The sequence below is a fragment of the Labrus bergylta genome, chromosome 4 (assembly GCF_963930695.1).
Source record: "Labrus bergylta chromosome 4, fLabBer1.1, whole genome shotgun sequence".
Classification (NCBI taxonomy): domain Eukaryota; kingdom Metazoa; phylum Chordata; class Actinopteri; order Labriformes; family Labridae; genus Labrus; species Labrus bergylta.
In genome coordinates this window covers 31717996-31737451 of record NC_089198.1, presented here as the reverse complement: position 1 = coordinate 31737451, position 19456 = coordinate 31717996, and the positions used below count along the sequence as shown (strand labels likewise).

At 41.8% G+C, this 19456-nt stretch overlaps 1 protein-coding gene across 1 annotated transcript; it reads left to right on the top strand.

Annotated features, from left to right (window-relative positions):
- Window positions 1-220: 220 nt before the first annotated feature.
- Window positions 221-18983, top strand: klhl20 (kelch-like family member 20). The gene is made up of 14 exons (XM_020629958.3): window positions 221-345; window positions 3320-3383; window positions 5844-6101; window positions 6204-6312; window positions 7293-7499; window positions 9372-9530; window positions 9659-9753; window positions 10662-10777; window positions 11159-11342; window positions 11445-11588; window positions 12342-12475; window positions 12618-12826; window positions 12963-13069; window positions 15738-18983. The coding sequence occupies exons 2-14, from the start codon at window positions 3361-3363 to the stop codon at window positions 15820-15822; spliced, it is 1830 nt and encodes a 609-aa protein (XP_020485614.1). The 5' UTR covers window positions 221-345; window positions 3320-3360; the 3' UTR covers window positions 15823-18983.
- Window positions 18984-19456: the final 473 nt, after the last annotated feature.

Here is a 19456-nt window from a genome sequence, read left to right as displayed (position 1 = left end):
CAGATACTTTTAAGATAATTTATTTACAGAAAACACAACTTCACAACATCTCCGCAATCTTACAATTACCCGATTCACTGGATAAATGAAATGCATGATTTTAAAAGCAACTTCTTTAATTTTATTGGTGACACGAGAAGTCCATTTTATCGTTGTCTTGTCGTGCTCAAGAATGACGTAATATAATACTTTTATTTTGAAAAGACTAACGGAAGTTGCGCTTGGCATTTGGCATGCGCATAACATTCCGAGTGAAGAAAACCAGCAGCGTTCATCCTGAAGGTATTAAAATTGTAAACATTAGCAACCCGGGGGACTTCTGCGTCGCTGGGATGGAAAATTAAGGTAAAAACATAGCTTTTCTGCTTAGGACTGTATTTATTTTCGTCAAAAGTATTTGTATTTTATCCTGTCGGGTTAGTTGAATGTTTATATTTGGTGTTTTTCTCCTGTGGATTCATAGCACCGGGGCTAGCACATAGCGTCCCCACACATCACAACATGTTAGCTCTCTTAGATACTACATTTCCCTGCGTAAGTGCATCATTTTCCTTAAAGTACACCTGTCTCCTGTTAAAACTAATACTTCTTTGTCCTATGAATATACTTTAGTCTAACTGGGACGTAACTCTTACCATAACATCAGTAATTGCGACAAGCTAACAGGCTAGCCTCCTTCTAGCTACTGAAACTGGACATAACAAACATTTCACCTTTTATTAATTTAGTTTAACATCAGCGAAGAATACAGGCTGATGTATATGAATCACTGGGTTAACGTTATTTAAAGTGATAGTGTGATAATACTCTGACACACTCATGCACTTTAACTTATGTCAATACTGTCCTACGACTCTGTTTTTGCACATTTAAATTTAATCTTTCATATTTAATCTTCATATTTAAGACTAGTAATGCTTAGTTAAATCCTGGTTGTATATATTCACATTCTTACTTTTGATATTTTTAGTACTTATTTACTTTGTATTTAATATTATATTGTGTTTTTTACTCATATTGTGTGTTTGGACAACCTGCTGCTGTAACGCCACAATTTCCCAGTTTGGGATCAATCAAGTAATTCTATTCTACTCTATTCTACAAAGCTAATGTCTGGCTGATTGCGTGTCCTCACACTAATTAGTAATCCTGATCTGCGATAAGGTGACGACTTTAAGTGTTATCTGAAGTGTCACTGCTGCTTACCAACACTACAAACTATTTAAGTGATTAATGTGCAATAATAATGTAAACAACGGTTTAAGCACCATAAGTCTTTTATAAGAAATTATTTCATTCTCTGAACATCGTTAAATTCAACAACCACAGACACAGATGTGTATTTCCTGAGTGTTTTACATTAAAGGGAATCACAGCTCTACACTTTCACTGTAATCATATCAATGCTACTTTTGGGGAGCTTGTGGGATTTCATCAATCATTCAATCAATCTTTATTTGTATAGCTCTTTGTCTAGCGTTTATAACAAATGTTACCTCAAGACTCTTTACAAAAAGAGCAGGTAAAATACATTACTCTGTATTGTATTATCTACAATGACCCAACATTAATCCATCATGAGCACTAAGCTAGATAGGACAATTACTATCTAGAGGGACTGACTACGTCTCGGACTAGCTGGAGGGAGATGCATGGACAAGGAGGAGAGAGATAAACAGAACAACAACAACAACAGTGAATAAGATGTCGGTATCCAGTGTTGATGTAATTTATGTATAATCAGACATTGACTTGAAAGTGCAGATCCACGGCAACAATCAAGAATGATTGTTAGGCACTTGCAACTTTCACAGTCTTGCTTTGAAGACATTGAGACTGAACTGCAAGGAGTGCAAGACAACGGACGCCGGATAGCCTAGCGGTTATGTCACGCGCCAATTTACAGAGGCTATAGTCCTTGTCTGAAAGTCTGTGGGTTCGAATCCGACCTTGGCCCTTTGCTGCATGTCGTCCCTTGTTCTCTTCTCCAAACACTTCATGTCTCTCTTTAGCTGTCCTATCATAAAAAACTAAACTTCACACAAGATGGAACAGCTCCTTCTATATGATAAAAAGAAGAAAACATGACGGCTACTGGGCGGACTGAGTGGCTTATTTAGAGTCATTTTGTTCAGATTCAGCCATAACAGTCTCTCTCTTGATAACTCTCTGGGGTTTCTCCATAATGAAGACTGTCTCTTGAGCATGAACTTTGCCGTGGCGAAGCACACCTCTTCCAAGCGTGCCAGGGCCAAGGAAGTGTAGCGTGCTTGAGCCCGGATCAGAGCAAGCACGGTACAGATGGCCTAGTGTGAGTGTGCCCTAAATTGCCTGTAGGTGTGAGTGTGGTTGGTTGTCTGTTTCTGTATGTCAGCGCTGTGATTGACAGGCGACCAATCCAGGGTGTAACCCCGCCTTTCCCTCAATGACAGCTGAGATCGGGCTCCAGTCCCCCCGTGCCCCCGGTAAAAAGCGGCATAGTTAATGGATTGATCAAATGGTATCAGTGAAGTGTATTCACCTATTGTAATTGTTGTTGTTTTTATTGTGGTGCTTTGTATTTGAGTGGTTATGCAACAGAAATCTGCTACAACAACCATTGCGTCGTAAAGCAGCACCTGTTTGACAACAACTTTTTATCATGACCTTTTGCAAAGGCAGGGTTCATTGTAAGGCGATCATAAGAATGTTACAGGTGTGTCACTCTTATAAGCTGCTCATTCAGTGGAGACAAACACAAATCTGAGCACAGTCTGAAGAGAGACTTCAGATCACATTTGAACGATAGTGGAACAGATAGATAGATAGGAACTTTATTAATCCCTTGGGAAGGTTCCTTCGGGAAATTCAGATTCCAGCAGCACACAGATATAAAAAACACACAAGTTATATACAAAGAGCCAACGGTGCTTCTCTCGAATAAACAAGAGAAAAAGCACTTGGTTTCTTTTCAAAGTCAGTCATATCCATTATATATATTAAAAACACCTTACTCCTGCATGAAGGTAGCAGAAATAGCAAAAAAGAAGGTTTAAACAACTTGGTGCTACGGAGCAACTGGAGGTGCTGCCGCCGTCACTCACAGCGCTCACGCCTAATGAGGGGCCTGACTGGAGGATGAAGCCTTCTAGTCAGCGCTGTGAACACAGAATGTGAAGAAAGGTTCAAGAGAAATATCCCTGTGAGGACAGTGATGTATACAATTTAGTTTTCTGTTGTGTGAGGAAATAAATGTCCAACAGGAAGAGACTCAGCCGGTGTGAACACGGCTCTAAAAGAATTCAAAGTGAGTCTGATTTCTCTTTTGTCGTCTTCCTAGGTTGACCTGAAGGTGTTGGAACAAACATTGATCTTCAGTGCATGGACGCAAAGCCAATGCGCAGGTACGTTAAGTTATCAACCTATAGAGGACTTCGTTTATGTACATTTTGAAAATGTAGTGTGTTTAGGTCTTTTGTACACAAACTGCATCACTGAAAACTCACCTTTTGTAAACCTCCTTCCACGATGAAGATTTTCAGGTGTGTATGTGTAGAAGGGGAAACAAAGCTTTGGGCTTGTAAGGTTACACTGAGCGTCGATTTGCACTTGAAAGGCTGAGTCCTGTAGTATCCATCATAGAAATAAAAACAGCCTCGACTGTAAATCCCCATTTTTTTGGAGCCGAACAAAACCAGTTTGCAAAGCAGGAGTTAAAAGTTTAAACTCTCAGATCCAAACTCGGATTACCCCGATGATGTAATCAGGATTATATATTTCACGTTATAGAAAGCTCATTATCCGGCACTAGTCTCAGGCTGAACAGTGAGGAGTAAACTTCATGTGTGAAACAGGTGGAGTTCCTTTAAAGATCACGACCACCTGTAGGCGGACACTTACTCTGTGTGGGTGAGTACGTTGCCTTACAAAGGGGGTTGAAGAGATTTTAGTCACTGAATTATTCTAAAACTTTTAACACACAACTTTAGCTAGATTATGTGTTTAAAAAAAAACAACACATTTATCAAACGGCAGTATTTTGTGTTGGTTTGGGTTTGTTGGTAACAGTTTGTTATGTTTGTGTAAAGAAACTGCATATTTTATTTGTCTCACTTGGTGAGGATACATGTTGTGTTAAATTTGTCCAGAAGGCAGAGAATTTGTTTAGTACTGAAAACATAATCTGAATAGACCCCATGTCCACAACACGATGTACGCTGAGTGAAGCGAGGGGTGTAGATAAGTTCGATCCCCAGCTCCTGAAGCTACTTGTCCAATGTGTCGTTGGGCAAGACATCTAACCCCAAGTTGCTCCTGCTGCTTCCTTGTTGGTGGTGTATGAATTTGTATGAATGGGATTAGTTACTTCTGATGGTCTCTTTACTCAGCAGCCTCTACCATCAGTGTGTGAATGTGTAGGTGTGACCTGAGGTGTAAAAGCACTTTGACTAATCAGAAGACTAGAAAAGAAATATACAAGCTCAAGTCCATTGACCAGCTAAAAATGTTTTTGGCTCATTAGATACCAACAGACTAAGACCAAAACTCAGGTGTATGTACAGCAATGGTGAGGGCGCTTTTCAATTCACAGCTACACTGTATTCTCTAACGCTGTCAAAATGTTTGATTCTTAGATACTTTTTCGATAAAGCATTTTTAAAAATTATACAATCTATATTACTTTAAACATCGATAGCATCAAAAAAGCAACAAAGCTTAAAAAGAAGACATATTATAAGAAAGCTGCGTTGGAAGAAGACCAAGATAAACTTCATAAAATCCCCAAGGGAAAAATATATTTTTATTTCACTCAGTTATTTGACACGCAACACACACACACGTAGGCCAGGAATACACAAACACAAACCTATGGACATGCACTACTGGAGAGATGTCAGAGGGAAGGGCTGTGCGCCTGTGGGCCTTACTCGAGAGCACCATAGCAGTATTCAGGAAGTTGCACCTCTCTAGCGACGAGGCCTATTTCCATACTTTGGTCCGTAGAGGGACTTGAACCAGCAACCCAAGTCCCTACAGCCCGAGCTACTGCCGCCAGAACAGAAGAATGAATGGAGGAATTAATCCATCAAAAGATTGCAGTTGTACTCCTGCACATGTGTTTGTGCCATTGAGACAGTGTGCAGGAGTTTGAAAACAAGAAATGACCCAGTATTTGGTTCCTAGGACTTCTATTTTTGGTGCTGTGGAATTAAAGTGTTTATCAATTCAATTTTTACTGTCATCTTATCAAAGTTAGAATAATATTTGGTAAAACCTACCGTTGTATTTAAAATAAACTGACAAGTCTACGATAGCTAAAAATGTAAATGAACATGCACTACCTGGACTCAAAAAGATTTTGAGGGGCATTTTGGAGGGTTACTCATCAATATCATATCAGTAAAAAACACACTCTCTTTTTAAACAAATGCCTTCATCTTCATGTGACTCTAATTTAAACCTTCAATACAATCTCAAAGGTGCCTCGATTACCTGTTGGTTGGTGCACGCACCCCCGTGTGGCGGTGCAGGTTCTGGTCCGGCCTGTGGCTTCCTGTCCTGCATGTCTACGTGCACTGAGATCATAGCGGTCTTATGCACCGTGCACCGGTCACATAGGGGGGTGGAGTAGCAGGAGAATCACTCCCATGATTCCTTGCCACCTTATTGTTTTGATTGAGAGCCCCCTGGTGGTGAAATTTACATACTGTGCGTCTTAAAGCCTCGATTAATAATGCTTCTTATTATAAAACTTACATCATCATGTTAACTCCCCTGGTTACAAAAACAACAACATTTGGATTAAGACAAGTATAAAGGACATAATCACTCACTTTATCACTGCTCATCTGCTTGACGTTTAGGGCCACCAGCGCACGCCAAGACGCCACTGGAATGGACATCACCAGCCGCTGCACTCTGGGGGACCCCAACAAGCTTCCTGAAGGGGTCCCCCAGCCTGCACGCATGCCCTACGTCTCGGACAAACACCCCCGGCAGACCCTGGAGGTGATCAACCTGCTGAGAAAACACCGTGAGCTCTGTGACGTGGTGCTGGTGGTCGGCGCCAAGAAGATTTACGCCCATCGCGTGATCCTCTCTGCGTGCAGCCCGTACTTCAGGTACAAAGACGCTGAGCATTGTTAGCATCTGAACTGTGACGGGGAGATGTTTTATATTAAAGTACTTTCAGTGAAACGATATCTCTCCATGTTCATCTTCAGAGCGATGTTCACCGGAGAGCTGGCAGAGAGCCGGCAGACTGAAGTGGTTATCCGTGACATCGATGAGAGAGCCATGGAGCTGCTCATCGACTTTGCCTACACCTCACAGGTAAGAGCAGCAGCACATATCTAGGTTTCACAATAATCACAGCACCACAGGAACTTGTAGCAGTGAAGTTTGGCTGCAATTCTTTTTCTGCTTGTTTTCCTGTTTAGTTTTATTTTTTAACCTTAAAGCTTCAGAGAAATTCAAGCCAACCTTGAATTAAAGGCAGGGTTGGTAAAGTTCTCCAGATCCACTTTTTAAGATTTTGGTGTAAATTGTCTTTAGGTCCTGACAGAAATTAATAACTCATGTTCTCTGAAAAAGGAACAAAGAAAATCCATCATCTGTATCAGTTTGTAAGTCTGTAAAAACTTTGACCAATGTCTGCCATGAGATACCAATCTGATGAACCAATCACACGCCTCCCTGTCTCCCTGATAGTTCTCTACACCATGCATGCACGAGCCCACACTCAAAGCATGAGCTGAGGTCCTCTTCTGGACCAATGGGGCTTGTGCATGTAAGTGAGGGGGCGTGGCTTTAGAGGGAGCACAGAGGGGAGGGGGGGTGCAGACGGAGCACTGAGGGAATGCTACTTTCAAAATCATGCTAGTTTTCGAAAATTACCATCCCTGCCTTTAAACCTCCTCTCAAGTGTAATTTATAATGTTAAAACTGAACCACAGTTTAAATCAGAGTTTAAAGGTTTAATTTCTTGTTACATTTTTTTGGTCAGTTTTCAAGTTTGTTGTGCTCAAGTTTGTTTTAAACTGAATCATAAGTTCATCTGTTTTTTTTCAAATCTAATCCAGCAACAAAGTAAAGAAAGGTCTGTATAATAAAAACAATGTTGTGCAGCTGTTTGTCTGACCAGAGCAGCTAAACCTGAATGTGTGTGTGAGAGGAGACATGCAGAGACTGAGCCGCAGCGGGGTCATGGCTTGAATTGGAGCCGCTGCAAAAATAACAGTTCTTGCTCGAGTGCTCCCGGTCTCTAGCTTTATGGCTTTTGACTACAAATGATGAGCCTCTGATTTTTCCAGGTGACTGTAGAGGAGGGAAACGTCCAGACTCTGCTCCCTGCCGCCTGCCTCCTGCAGCTGGCTGAGATCCAGGAGGCCTGCTGCGAGTTCCTCAAGAGACAGCTGGATCCATCCAACTGTCTGGGCATCAGGGCCTTCGCAGACACGCACTCCTGCCGTGAGCTGCTCCGCATTGCAGACAAGTTCACCCAGCACAATTTTCAAGAGGTAACGGCACGGATCCAAAACAACAAGTTACATTTATGTACATGGAGGGAGCTCTGAAATCTCAAGTTTAGATTACTGCAGGATGACTATACAATAGATTAATTGGGGGGGGGGGGGGGGGGGGGTCTCCTGAGGCAAGATGTAAAAAGAATGCGGCTATACGATGCTATAATGAGAATATTTGTGTTTTATATGAATTCTATGTGTAGTTAAACAGAACAACACTATCAAATGTCTGGAGAAGAGCGTACTGGAGAGCAGAAAACATAATGCAGCCGTTTAATTACGTGCACAGAGATCGTAACGGTCGCATGCACATAGTTTGTAGTGTGTAGCAGTCACAGGATATAAACAGCACCATCCCTTCTAACTGGCTGGAGGTCAACTCTCTTGATAGTGTCCTGCTGCGTTCTCACATCAGCTCACTCTGACTTAATGCAGAAGAAGTACTCAAGGTCTGGATGGAGAAACTCCGGGTGAAGTCCGAGTGAAAAATGTTGCTGTTTGCGTTCATGTATACAGCTCCTCCGGGTAATATCAGGAGTTTGTCAGGAGATTTCTGCAAGTGTGAAAGCGGTATAAGACAGTTGTTGGTGTCTGGTTCACAGGGGTTTGTAAACACGGGAAAAGCCCAGGCGGTTTGTTGACAAATGAATACGAAGATGAGGCGGGAAATACATGTTAGGAAACAGGAAAACTCTCTCATCATCACATTCTGTATGAGAGCGAGAACAAGGCAGCTTTCTATGAAAATAACTAAAGACTATTCAAGTTTGGATTATTACTATAAAAAATAAAAACAGCTGCAGCAAAGAACGCAAGAAGAGCTGAGAAAAATGTCTGACAGTGAATTCACAATGAATGTAGGCTACGATCAAATTCACACAACTCAGAGAACAACAGATCTGATTATAATAACCTACGTTTCTCACCTTAAATAAATGACCTTATGTGGCATGTCTGAATGTTTAAGATGTCTTATTTCAGCTGCAGCTCTGATGCTATACTTATAAAGTTAATATGACAACGTAATTGAAGCAGTAAGTAAACTTAAAGGTATCTTATCAAAGGAGAAGGCTTTAGAGCTTTGTTGAGTCTCTGTTGTAGGATGATTACTGTAAAGCATTAATAATATATTTAATAATCAAACATTTTAAATGAATAATAATAACGGGTACACGGCATGTTCCTCGGTCTTTCTCCCTCCTCCTCTCACGATCAGTTCACAGAGCTCAGAGATCTGATTGGTTAACAGAGTTTCATTAAAGTTGATTTTCTTATTTTGGGCATTATCCTGAACAGAACTGCTGCCGAGCACGCTCTATGCATCAGTTACCATGGTGATCTACCAAAGTAAGAAGTTAGGGGGGTGGATCACCCTGTAAAGGATGCAGGAGGTTGTAGATCAGGTCTGCAGGCGACCCTCTTTGCTGTTGGTCTTTTGCGTCTGCAGATAAGTTCAGGACCATGACTGGTGAAAAGTAGAATGAAAAAAATCTGTGAACATTTTTTTTGACTGAGCATGAAGTCTTGCAGTGTGAATGCAGCCACAGTGATTTGGTGTCACTCGAGCCTCTGGGATGGCAGCAGGAGAAACACAAGTGTTACTACTGAATATTGACAATGTCTTTCACAGTCAGTCTTACCTGTATGTCATCCTGCTTTATATACGCGTGTTTCAAACTAAACAGAATTCTCTTGATATTCATTATAATCTAAACCAATCCTCTCGTTCCTCTCATATGTAAAGAGTCGTGTTGTGTACTTGACAAAGTGTAGGATGTGTTAGCAGATGCTGTGTGAACGGAGGAGAGAAAGACGGTTCTCTATGCAGCAGAACGTCTGACTGACCGCTCTGCTCTTCTGTCTCAGGTCATGGAAAGTGAAGAGTTTATGCTGCTGCCTGCCAACCAGTTGATTGACATCATTTCCAGCGACGAGCTCAACGTGCGGAGCGAGGAGCAGGTTTTCAACGCCGTGATGGCATGGGTCAAATACAGCATCCAGGAACGGCGACCGCAGCTGCCCCAGGTTTGTGACTGAAGAAAAACACTGGTTCTGCTGTTGTCTGGATGGTTATCGACGTAAACACAGTCATTAGACTTCAGTTGTAGCAGAGGAATGCTTTAGGACTGATGTGAATTTCCTGTGCTCTTTAGGTCCTGCAGCATGTCCGCCTGCCGCTACTCAGCCCGAAGTTCCTGGTGGGCACCGTCGGGTCGGATCCGCTCATTAAGAGTGACGAGGAGTGCAGGTGTGTTGGAATGTTCTCTGTGGGGAAATGCTTGTCTTTATTCAGTTGTTTTCAATAAGTAGCAGAAAGCGGTCGCCTTGATGAAAAGCTCAGGGCCCAGCGTCTTTTTTTTTTTTTACAAGCGCTCTGTCGTTTTTGAGTTGAAAGTTGACAATCTTTCAGTAGTCTTTCAGGTGCAGTTGACGCTAGGTGGACACGAGGCCTAAGGTTGTCTAACTGTTGATACTGTTCATTACCCCTTGCTGCAAAACGATTTTGTACCGACGTTATATAAGAAAAAAAAAATACAGTCGTGTTTTAGAGAGAGAGCAGCAATGTTCAACGCAAATCTGTGATCTAAAGGGATCAGATGTCCCTGCAGACTGAGTTCCTGCCATTATGTCCTTATGTCATCCCATTAAGGTGCACACATTACGTTACTGTCTGTTGAACACAAATACAGACCAGAGGAGAAAGACAGCGATGTCAGCAGGACTGTTAACCGTGAGCTTCACATCACTTTACAAACCCAGACGTCCATAAATCATCCCGAACGTGAACAAAACATTCAAAGAGTCACTGCAGACTCTTCTTCTTTTTGATATTATACAGAGGAAATGTTTCTATTGTGGGTGTACATTATTTTTAGGCCAATCATATTAATTTAGCCTTTCCTTGCTTTTATCAGTCTGTGTTATTTTTGGTGACCCTTACAACCTGCAAATCAGAAAAATCAGGTTGGGTGTCCAGGAGGTCTGTTCCTGTTGCCATGGTAATGAAACGGGTGTCGATGTTGTTTGATTTTCACTTGCAACGTATCCAAGTTCAAAATGTTCACATCGTGACGACTTCAATATAAAGAGGAGCGCTATGTCCTGTTTTTAAAGTGAGGATGATGATGATTTAACTTCACATATTTTCTGTTTTAGAGACCTGGTGGATGAAGCAAAGAATTACCTGCTGCTGCCACAGGAGAGGCCGTTGATGCAGGGACCCAGAACTCGGCCAAGGAAACCCATCCGCTGTGGAGAAGTTCTGTTCGCCGGTCAGTACCTCTTGATGTTAAAAGAAACCAGAGGAGTGTGCTTTCTGACAAATCTGGATTCAAGAAGCCACCAGCCGAAACGCTCCCGGTCTAATTTGTAAATAAATGTAATCTTCATACTGCAAGTGTTGCTGGAGCTTTGTGACCTCTTGGTAGTTTGTGAAGTTGTGCCAGGAAATCCCACTGTGCTTCTTCAGTGCTCTGCTATTCTGAGACGCACTCGCCATGGAAGAGCAACAAATCAGCGTTCAGAAGAATGCAGAAACCTCTTCCAGCATGATTGGGGAAAAAGCTTTTCATTCTGAATGAAACCTCTCTCTGATGATTGTTGTACTCCTCTGATGACATGTTCTCTTCTCTCATGTCTTACTCGTCCTGTAGTTGGTGGTTGGTGCAGCGGGGACGCCATTTCAAGCGTGGAGCGTTACGATCCTCAAACCAACGAGTGGCGGATGGTTGCCTCGATGAGTAAGCGGCGGTGTGGAGTCGGCGTCAGTGTTCTGGATGACCTGCTGTACGCTGTGGGAGGTCACGACGGCTCGTCCTACCTCAACTCTGTGGAGAGGTGAGACACTGATCTCTGATTTATGTTTAAAGAAAGAACCTAAAAAAAGGTCTGTGGGTAAAGTTGTAGTTTAACGTTACCTTTTTCTTGCCTCCTGTGCAGATACGATCCTAAGACCAATCAGTGGAGCAGCGATGTGGCCCCCACAAGCACGTGTCGCACCAGCGTGGGAGTGGCTGTCCTCGGAGGTTATCTGTACGCTGTCGGCGGACAAGACGGGGTTTCCTGTCTCAATATTGTAGAAAGGTATCTGTTGTCTTGTGTCTATAACTACAGTTTTTTATGTAACCATATGAAGTCTGCAGCTTGTTTACTCATATTATTTCAATATGTCTTAGACTTCTGTGTTTGTGTATTTGAACAATCACTAATCACTCATAAGCAGTGGTGTAGTGGTGCCTGAAGAAGTGGCTATACTCTTCATTTTTTTCCAAAATGTTTCTTGGCCCGTCCACCAAAGGATGATTTGCCTCCGTTAAAAACAGTGACTTTTAACACCGCTCTTGCTTATTTAGTCAGTGCACACTAGCCAATTAGAGACAGAGTTGGGAGGGTCACCCCTTCAACATCCTAGGAAACAAATTTGCACAGCTCTGGACAACCCTCTATTGCACATTTACCACTGTCATCACTGTTTTTGCAAATTTACATCTCTTACCTCCAGCAAGTATTTTTACATTCAGTTGACAAGCCTGAATAAATGCTGTATTTAATTATTCTTTTTTTTTTAAACCAGTAAGAATGTTAATTTAAATCCTTGATGTATAAATCTCTTCTTATTCTTATTTTTTATATTTGAAGTGCTTATTTACTATGTATCTATTCTTATATTGTTTTATTTGCTTTGATAACATGCTGCTGTAACGCCACAATTTCCCAGTTTGGGATCAATAAAGTAATTCTATTCTTTTCTATTCTATTCTATTCCATGATCCTTTTATTGGTAACCTTATGAAATGTAAACAAACAAATCAAATGGCTGCTCTTCTCCTGCTGCAGATATGACCCTAAGGAGAACAAATGGACCCGTGTGGCCTCCATGAGCACCAGGAGACTGGGCGTGGCTGTGGCTGTGCTGGGGGGTTTCCTGTACGCCGTAGGAGGGTCTGATGGGACGTCACCATTAAACACAGGTGTGACACAGACGATTGTGATAAACACTTTATCATCTGTATTCCAGAAGTGGAGAAGAATGACGCTGATAAATGAGAGAAATCATCTTGGTAGATCATTGAGTGCTTCGTTCATCGTCTTTGTTTTTTTTTTCCTCCTCAGTGGAACGCTACAACCCTCAAGAGAACCGCTGGCACACGGTGTCTCCCATGGGAACCAGGAGGAAGCACCTCGGCTGTGCAGTCTACCAGGACATGATTTACTCTGTGGGAGGGAGAGACGACACCACAGAGCTCAGCAGCGCAGAGCGATACAACCCCAGGACCAACCAGTGGTCTCCTGTCGTGGCCATGACGTCCAGACGGAGTGGGGTGAGTTTGTGTTTATGACTAGCGAGACAGCTTGAATCAATAAAAAGGTTCCTGAAATATTTGGTGTTAAATAGTCGACTGATATTATCAGATGGCAGATTAATCGGTGTGTGTGTGTGTGTGTGTGTGCGCGCAGGTGGGCCTGGCTGTGGTGAATGGTCAGCTGATGGCAGTGGGAGGATTTGATGGAACAACGTATCTCAAAACTATAGAAGTGTACGACCCTGACGCCAACACATGGAGGTGAGTGAACCTGTGATGTCATGATGTGTTCATGAAAGTTTCACTTGTTCTTTTTGTGTTGTTTTTATGGCATCAACACAGAAACTTGTGTGAGTTAAGACTCAGTCAGAAAGACTTAAGGGATGTTCAGTCTAATCCCACATCATCCAGGCCTTTGACCTGGAAATGTCTCTCATACACCGGATCTCTATAAACAGACTACAACGTTCAAGAGCTGTCTCACTTCTCACATTTAATGATGTTCAGAAGGTACAGAACAGGAACTTTACTTGTTGCTGCAGCAGCTGAAGGGTTAGTCCGCTTCCTGTCAACAACAGTTAGGTAAACTCCCCGGGGGGTAGAAACTACAAAGCTGGACTCTCGGTTGTCGTGGTAACTTCAGGGTTAACCGTGGGTTTTCAGTGCTACGAGGGGGGAGGGGGGGAATCACTTCTTACCAGGGGAAGATCTCCATGGTAACGGATGTTGAACACCTAACCTGCTCATGATTATGTTTGGGATGTTTGAGCTCATCCTTTGACCAATCAGATGTCTTTGTCACAGAGCTCTGAGAGTTGATGGAGAAAAGGAGAGAGAGAGAGAGAGTCATGATCAAGTATGAAAAACTGACATCATGCTTCAACAGAGACTGATGTCAAATTAGAAGTATAAATGAATAATATGGGGTGCCGGTGGTTAGTATGCCACCTCATGTACAAAGGCAGATACCTCGGCCTGGGTTTTAATCCGACTCCATTCCAGCATGTCATTCCCCACTCTCTCTCCCCCCACAACTACCTCCCAAAAAAAGTATTTGTAAAATGTTACATACCGTTCAGTTAGTTATCGTTTGGGCTGCAGCTGAAATGTTACGTCTTAAACCATCATACATGCCTCAAGAAAAATCAACATAACAAATGAATTTAAGGGAACAAAAGGTCATCGCAACTGTGTCGATTTTAGTCTGAATTCTGTTTGACTGCTTCATATTTTTGAATATCAGAGTTTGCTGGATTTGTTTAATATGACCACCAGCAGGCAGACTCTCTGTGATGGTGACGGGTTGTATGAAGCTAACATCGCCCCTGTTATGTTAACATGCACATTAGGGGTGCAAACGAGTACTCGGATACCCGTTCATTAAATAATAATCGGTTACAAAAAAATTGTAATCGATAATTGTTTAGTAGTTCACATTTTTGTAAATGTTTTTTGTTGCATTGTGGGTTCTAGGATAGGCCTAATTCAAAACAGAAAAAAAGGATCTGTGATCTGATAAAGGCTCTGTGCTGAAACGCGTCCGTTGTTGATCCGTACGCTGCTACCCTAACAAAAATATCCCTTTAATTAACCCCCCTATGAATTCACAATGAACAAAAAGTCCCAAACAAACGAAATATGCAACATGATCTACGAAAGTTCAGTTCAAATTGTCTTTTTAGTCCACAGAAAAAGAAGGACTTTCACTTTGCGATTACCGCTATACTCCGCCAAGCCAATGACGTTTGATCATCCAGGACAGAGCAGCATAACTAGATGTTTTCCTGTATTTTGGAATTTTAGATGATTATTCTTTTAATAACTACAAAATGGAACAACCTTATAGGGAGAAATAGCTCATAGTGGACGGATGAGCGAGATTGAGCGAGTGTGTCATTGCGCACAGAGGAGAAAGATGAAACAGACACTTAAATCATTCACCTGTTCTATTGTAACTTCATTTACCAGAGTAAAGTGTGCTCTACACTGCAGACTGTAGTCTTTGTTAACAGAATGTTGCTGTCAAAACAGCTTCAACGTGCGATGAGTGCGCACTGATGTCTGCACGTCTGCTCGCCACACTCACTGCTCTAATTATAATAAAGTGTTAAAACGGTCTAACACGTCTGTATGAATTTTTATTTGAGGTTTGTTGTCTGTTGAAGTAAGAAATGTCATATTTGAATGTTAATACAAAGGCATCTTACTAACAAATCCCAAAGATTCAAATTAATCAGATACAGTCGGCATTGTGTCATAGTTGGGGGCGGGGCCTCCTGTGGGGGAAAAGAATCACAGAAAAAAAAAGAATTACAAAACAATTACTGAAGTACTCGCTTTAACAATGGGAAGAGTAATCGATGAGAGAAAATTTTGCATTTCTGCACCTCTAATGCACATAAACACTCCAGATAACCCGCTTCCTGTGACCGTTAAACGTGATGTCAGGGTTAGTGAAGAAGCCAGATGACTTAAAGGTACTACATTAGTTGAATATTTGGCTTCTGATACTTTCTTAGAGAACGCCGAACAGTGACTTCCCTCTGCAGAAAGAACGACCACAGACAGGATAACTATGAGAAGAACTACTTCCTGTCTGAAAAACAATAAACTCTTTAGATCAGACAAAAAAAAAAATCCTTACGGATAGTTTGAGTCATTAACAACAGGACCGATCTTCTCCTTTTAATAGAGCACATCATTATAGTTAATAAGCATAAAGTAAGTTTGTTTTAAATTGGCTGAAGCAGCAACAAAAGTGAAAACATATCATCCATCTCACGTCTACATTCTGTCACGTCACCGCTCCTGCTGGAGAAAGTGAAGATGTTAAATCGTTCTTCTGATTCTATCCGTCACCACATGCATCTTTAAGTTTTTAAAGTTTCTGAATGTTTGTTCTTGTCTCTTCCTCATCTCCTCTCTCCAGGTTGTACGGAGGAATGAACTATCGCCGACTAGGTGGAGGAGTGGGCGTTATTAAAATGACTCACTGTGAATCCCACATATGGTAACACTAACTCCCCACCACACACACACACACACACACACACACACACACACACACACACACACACACACACACACGGTCATACTTCTCGTCACACTGCGATGGATGCCTCACCAACTCTTGTGCCTCCAAAAAAGAGACACTGGGATTCATTCTGGGGATGAGAGAGCATGTTGGTGGGGGGGGATGAGACGTTAAGTGGAACAAACGTTGAACTCTAGTTCATCCCCAACTCCCCCCCATCAGGTCATTAACTTTCACCCTGGTCGTCTACAATGATCGACCACAGTCGCCGTGAAGTCCACTGAGAGCAGGCTTCCATCGAGTTCCAATTGGACCGGACTCTCCTCCTTCTGTTACATCTCCCAGGTTCATCTGTCAAGCCCTTTGCTCTGGAACATTTGATTTGACGCGTGTGATTGCTGCGCTGCTGAAGGAGGATCCTCTCGTGTTTGAGGTTCAAAGGCGTCAGATAATTAGAAGAAGGTGATTCTCACTCTTTCAAGCAGTTCTATCACCTTCACTCTTACTTAAAATGGTTAGTGATCTCCCACCTTCAATGAGTTAAAAAACAGGCTGCAGAGTCAAGTCATGTCTACATCTACATCACATCCTGTGAGACTGTCGGAGGTAAACCCAGGCTCCCATTTCTTTAGGCTTCTGAACACATCCGAGCGGCTGCAGTTTTGTCTTTGGGCCTCATGTTGTAGCATTAACCAGTAGAGCTGTGTGTCTCTTTGGTCACAATAGAGCCAAATATACAGTAATTTATTTCACAAGTAAAGGGAGGTCCCAACTAGGACCTGTAGAAGGAAATAATTTTATTTGAGCACGCTGCTGCTGCTCAGCTTTTCAGAAGGCGCCACCTGTTGGTTAGATTTGAGTTATGATGCAGAGAAGTCGACCCCTCAGTGTTAAATTAAATGTCCTCCAGTGCTGCTTCCTGACATGTTCATTGTTAGTAGACACCTTTTTTGGGTTTGCACATCATGGGAATTGTTGACAATAAGAAACATCTAGAATACCATCTTACCCTTTGCAGGATTTGAAGAACTTTAAAGAACAACATAGTGTGTTTGTAGTCGAAGTCAAACAGTCACATGAGTAAGAATAAGCACTGAACACTGGAGCCAGGGATCGACTGAGGACACAAACAAACTCAGCCTCATCTTTTCAGAACAAAGTGCATTCGTTTAAGTAGAGCTAGCCGGCTAAGTCCAGAGGCTAGCTGGCCAAATGCTTTAGCCCTCAATGCAACTGATGCATTCAGTGTCACGTAGGAAATGTGATTAACCTTTGTAAATATTTTCTAGCAGAACTGAAGCGATGTTTCATATTGAAGAAGCGGATCACCTTCAGTTTGGAAATGTTCATAGTAAGGACGTCCTTCTAGCCAGTTGGTGTTTGGATATCCAACGCTGTGTGGAGCGCTATAACACCTGAAGATTATTATTATTTTTTTTAATAAAGTTTAACAACATCCGTGTTCAAATAAACATAACTGGATTTCTGTTACATGCTCCACACTTCCTCTTTCAAAGTCCTTCACAAAGTAAATCACATGCCACAGTATTTAGAAACTACAAATAAATATCCCTCAGTTTAGAAACTACAAATAAATATCCCACAGTTTAGAAACTACAAATAAAAATCCCTCAGTGGTCCAAATGAATCCAAACTCATAACTGTGTACGTTAACAAAAAACGCCTCGTACTAGTCAGTGATTGGTGTGTATCATTCTTGTTCTCACACTCTGGAGCTTTTCAGACACAGGTCCTCTTCTGTCTACTGAGTCATCATCATATGCAGCACAGTGTAACGGCACCCCCTGCTGGAGGACAGGCAGAGTGCAGCACTGATACGGCCAATAAAAAGAGCCTCTCTCAGCAGATTTCAAAGAGGAGTGGAAACAGTCTGAGTAGAGGATGAAATGAATGAATCTTCTCAGAATTGATTGCACTGTGATTGGAAAGGTATTTACGATTTTAGTTTTTTTTTTCCCTTCATAATTCTTTTTGTTTTGGGTTTTTGAACTTTCCAGGTAAACGAAAGCATGTAAATCTTCAGAGGTCAATGTGGACGTTTTGACATTTAACTGAGAATGAGGAAGTCATTTCATGGACGCATCACAACAATGACTTGACCTGCTTTGTGTCACACACACAGTTCATCACGGTTGTGCACTTTATATATTGTGTGTGGAGTGAATGCAAAGACGGGGACAGCAAGGTGATAACAAGGCTGCGTTATTTAAACACAGCTGAGCGGGCATGATGGTCCTAACTGGGATATCGGTTCTGTCTGATTGTGCAGTTATGCAAAATGTGTTGAAAATGAAGAACATGTCTTGGAACGTTTCATTTCATGCAAATTTCTTTACAGAAATTTCCTCAAACAAATGTTTTGCTTAACACAAACCGATGCAGTGCGGCCAACTGTGTTTGCTATACTTCTAGAAAACTCTGCCAAGGATATGTCGCTATGTTTCCACTGCCACAGAAACCCCACTCAGTTCAGGAGTCCGTACGTGTTATTGCTCTGGTTTCAGACGATCCCTGATACTGTGAAATGTTTTCTCCTTTTTTTTCCATGAATCATATGATCCAATGTGTTTTTTGTTTTTTTTTATCTTAAAAAGTTGGGCACTTTAGACTTGCAGCTAAAAGCTCAAAAATAAAAAATATAAATTTGGAAATATATGGTTTGCATTGGACGGTGAAAGAAACATTCACATGAAGACGTTTGAGGGAGAAAAACACAAAGGTGTTTGAATGAAACTCAAATCGTCTCAATCTGGGGTTTAGAAGTATAACACACAAACAGCTCTGACTTTATGAGAATTGATTTGTAACTGTGACACTAACTTTAGGTTCTTGCACTGGATCAGTAATACTGTATTTGGCTCCCCAAACTGAGTGGTGTTTCTTTTTTTAATGACGTACAGTAAGCTACTTCTGATGCATTGTGATGAACAGAAAAGTCAGTTTGTTGCCGTCTCTTCAAACTTCTTGTTTGGAGCGGCCTCTGTGCAGTCTGTCCAACACGGCTGTGATCTCTCTGCTGTTTGTTTTCATGTTTCAAACCGCATCTCTCAGCAGCCGCTACAGATCACCATGTTCACCATGACAACCATTAAAGTTTTTCCCTGCAAAAGAAACCCCAAACCTGCCTGATTTCTTTGTGAGACGACCAGGGAAGAAGTAAAGGATCACAGCACTTCACAGTACTATTGTCCACTTTAGCCCTGAAGCTGAGCCTATAAACTATTAAACTTTTGTTTTGTGCTTAGAAACTTTCTATCTTCAAATTGATTCTCTGTTGTGTCGAGCAGAGAAACTTGATTTGTTTACAGAAGGTTGCTTTCGGCTCCAGATTGCAGAAAGGTTTTTTTGTCTGAATGTCAGAAGAGAAGAAAGATGGATGTTCAGACTCTTGAAGGCTAACAAACACAAAAAAAATATTTTTCCACAACTGAAGCCCAAAGCTTTCAAAAGCTGCTCCTTGGGAAAAACAGAGTTCTTTGATGTCAGTACTTTTTCGACACTCTTCTAATTTTCCTGTCATGTGAGGACGGAGGAGAAACATGTTGTTGCTCTTGTCAGTCATGGAAGTTAATCTGATGAGTGGTAGATTTCTC

Excerpts from the sequence above, each read along its gene's own strand:
- klhl20 (XM_020629958.3), top strand. The coding sequence starts at position 3,361 with ATGGACGCAAAGCCAATGCGCAG. Across the intron at positions 6,102-6,203 it reads GCGTGCAGCCCGTACTTCAG|AGCGATGTTCACCGGAGAGC; the intron begins GTACAAAGACGC and ends GTTCATCTTCAG. Across the intron at positions 9,531-9,658 it reads GGCGACCGCAGCTGCCCCAG|GTCCTGCAGCATGTCCGCCT; the intron begins GTTTGTGACTGA and ends TGTGCTCTTTAG.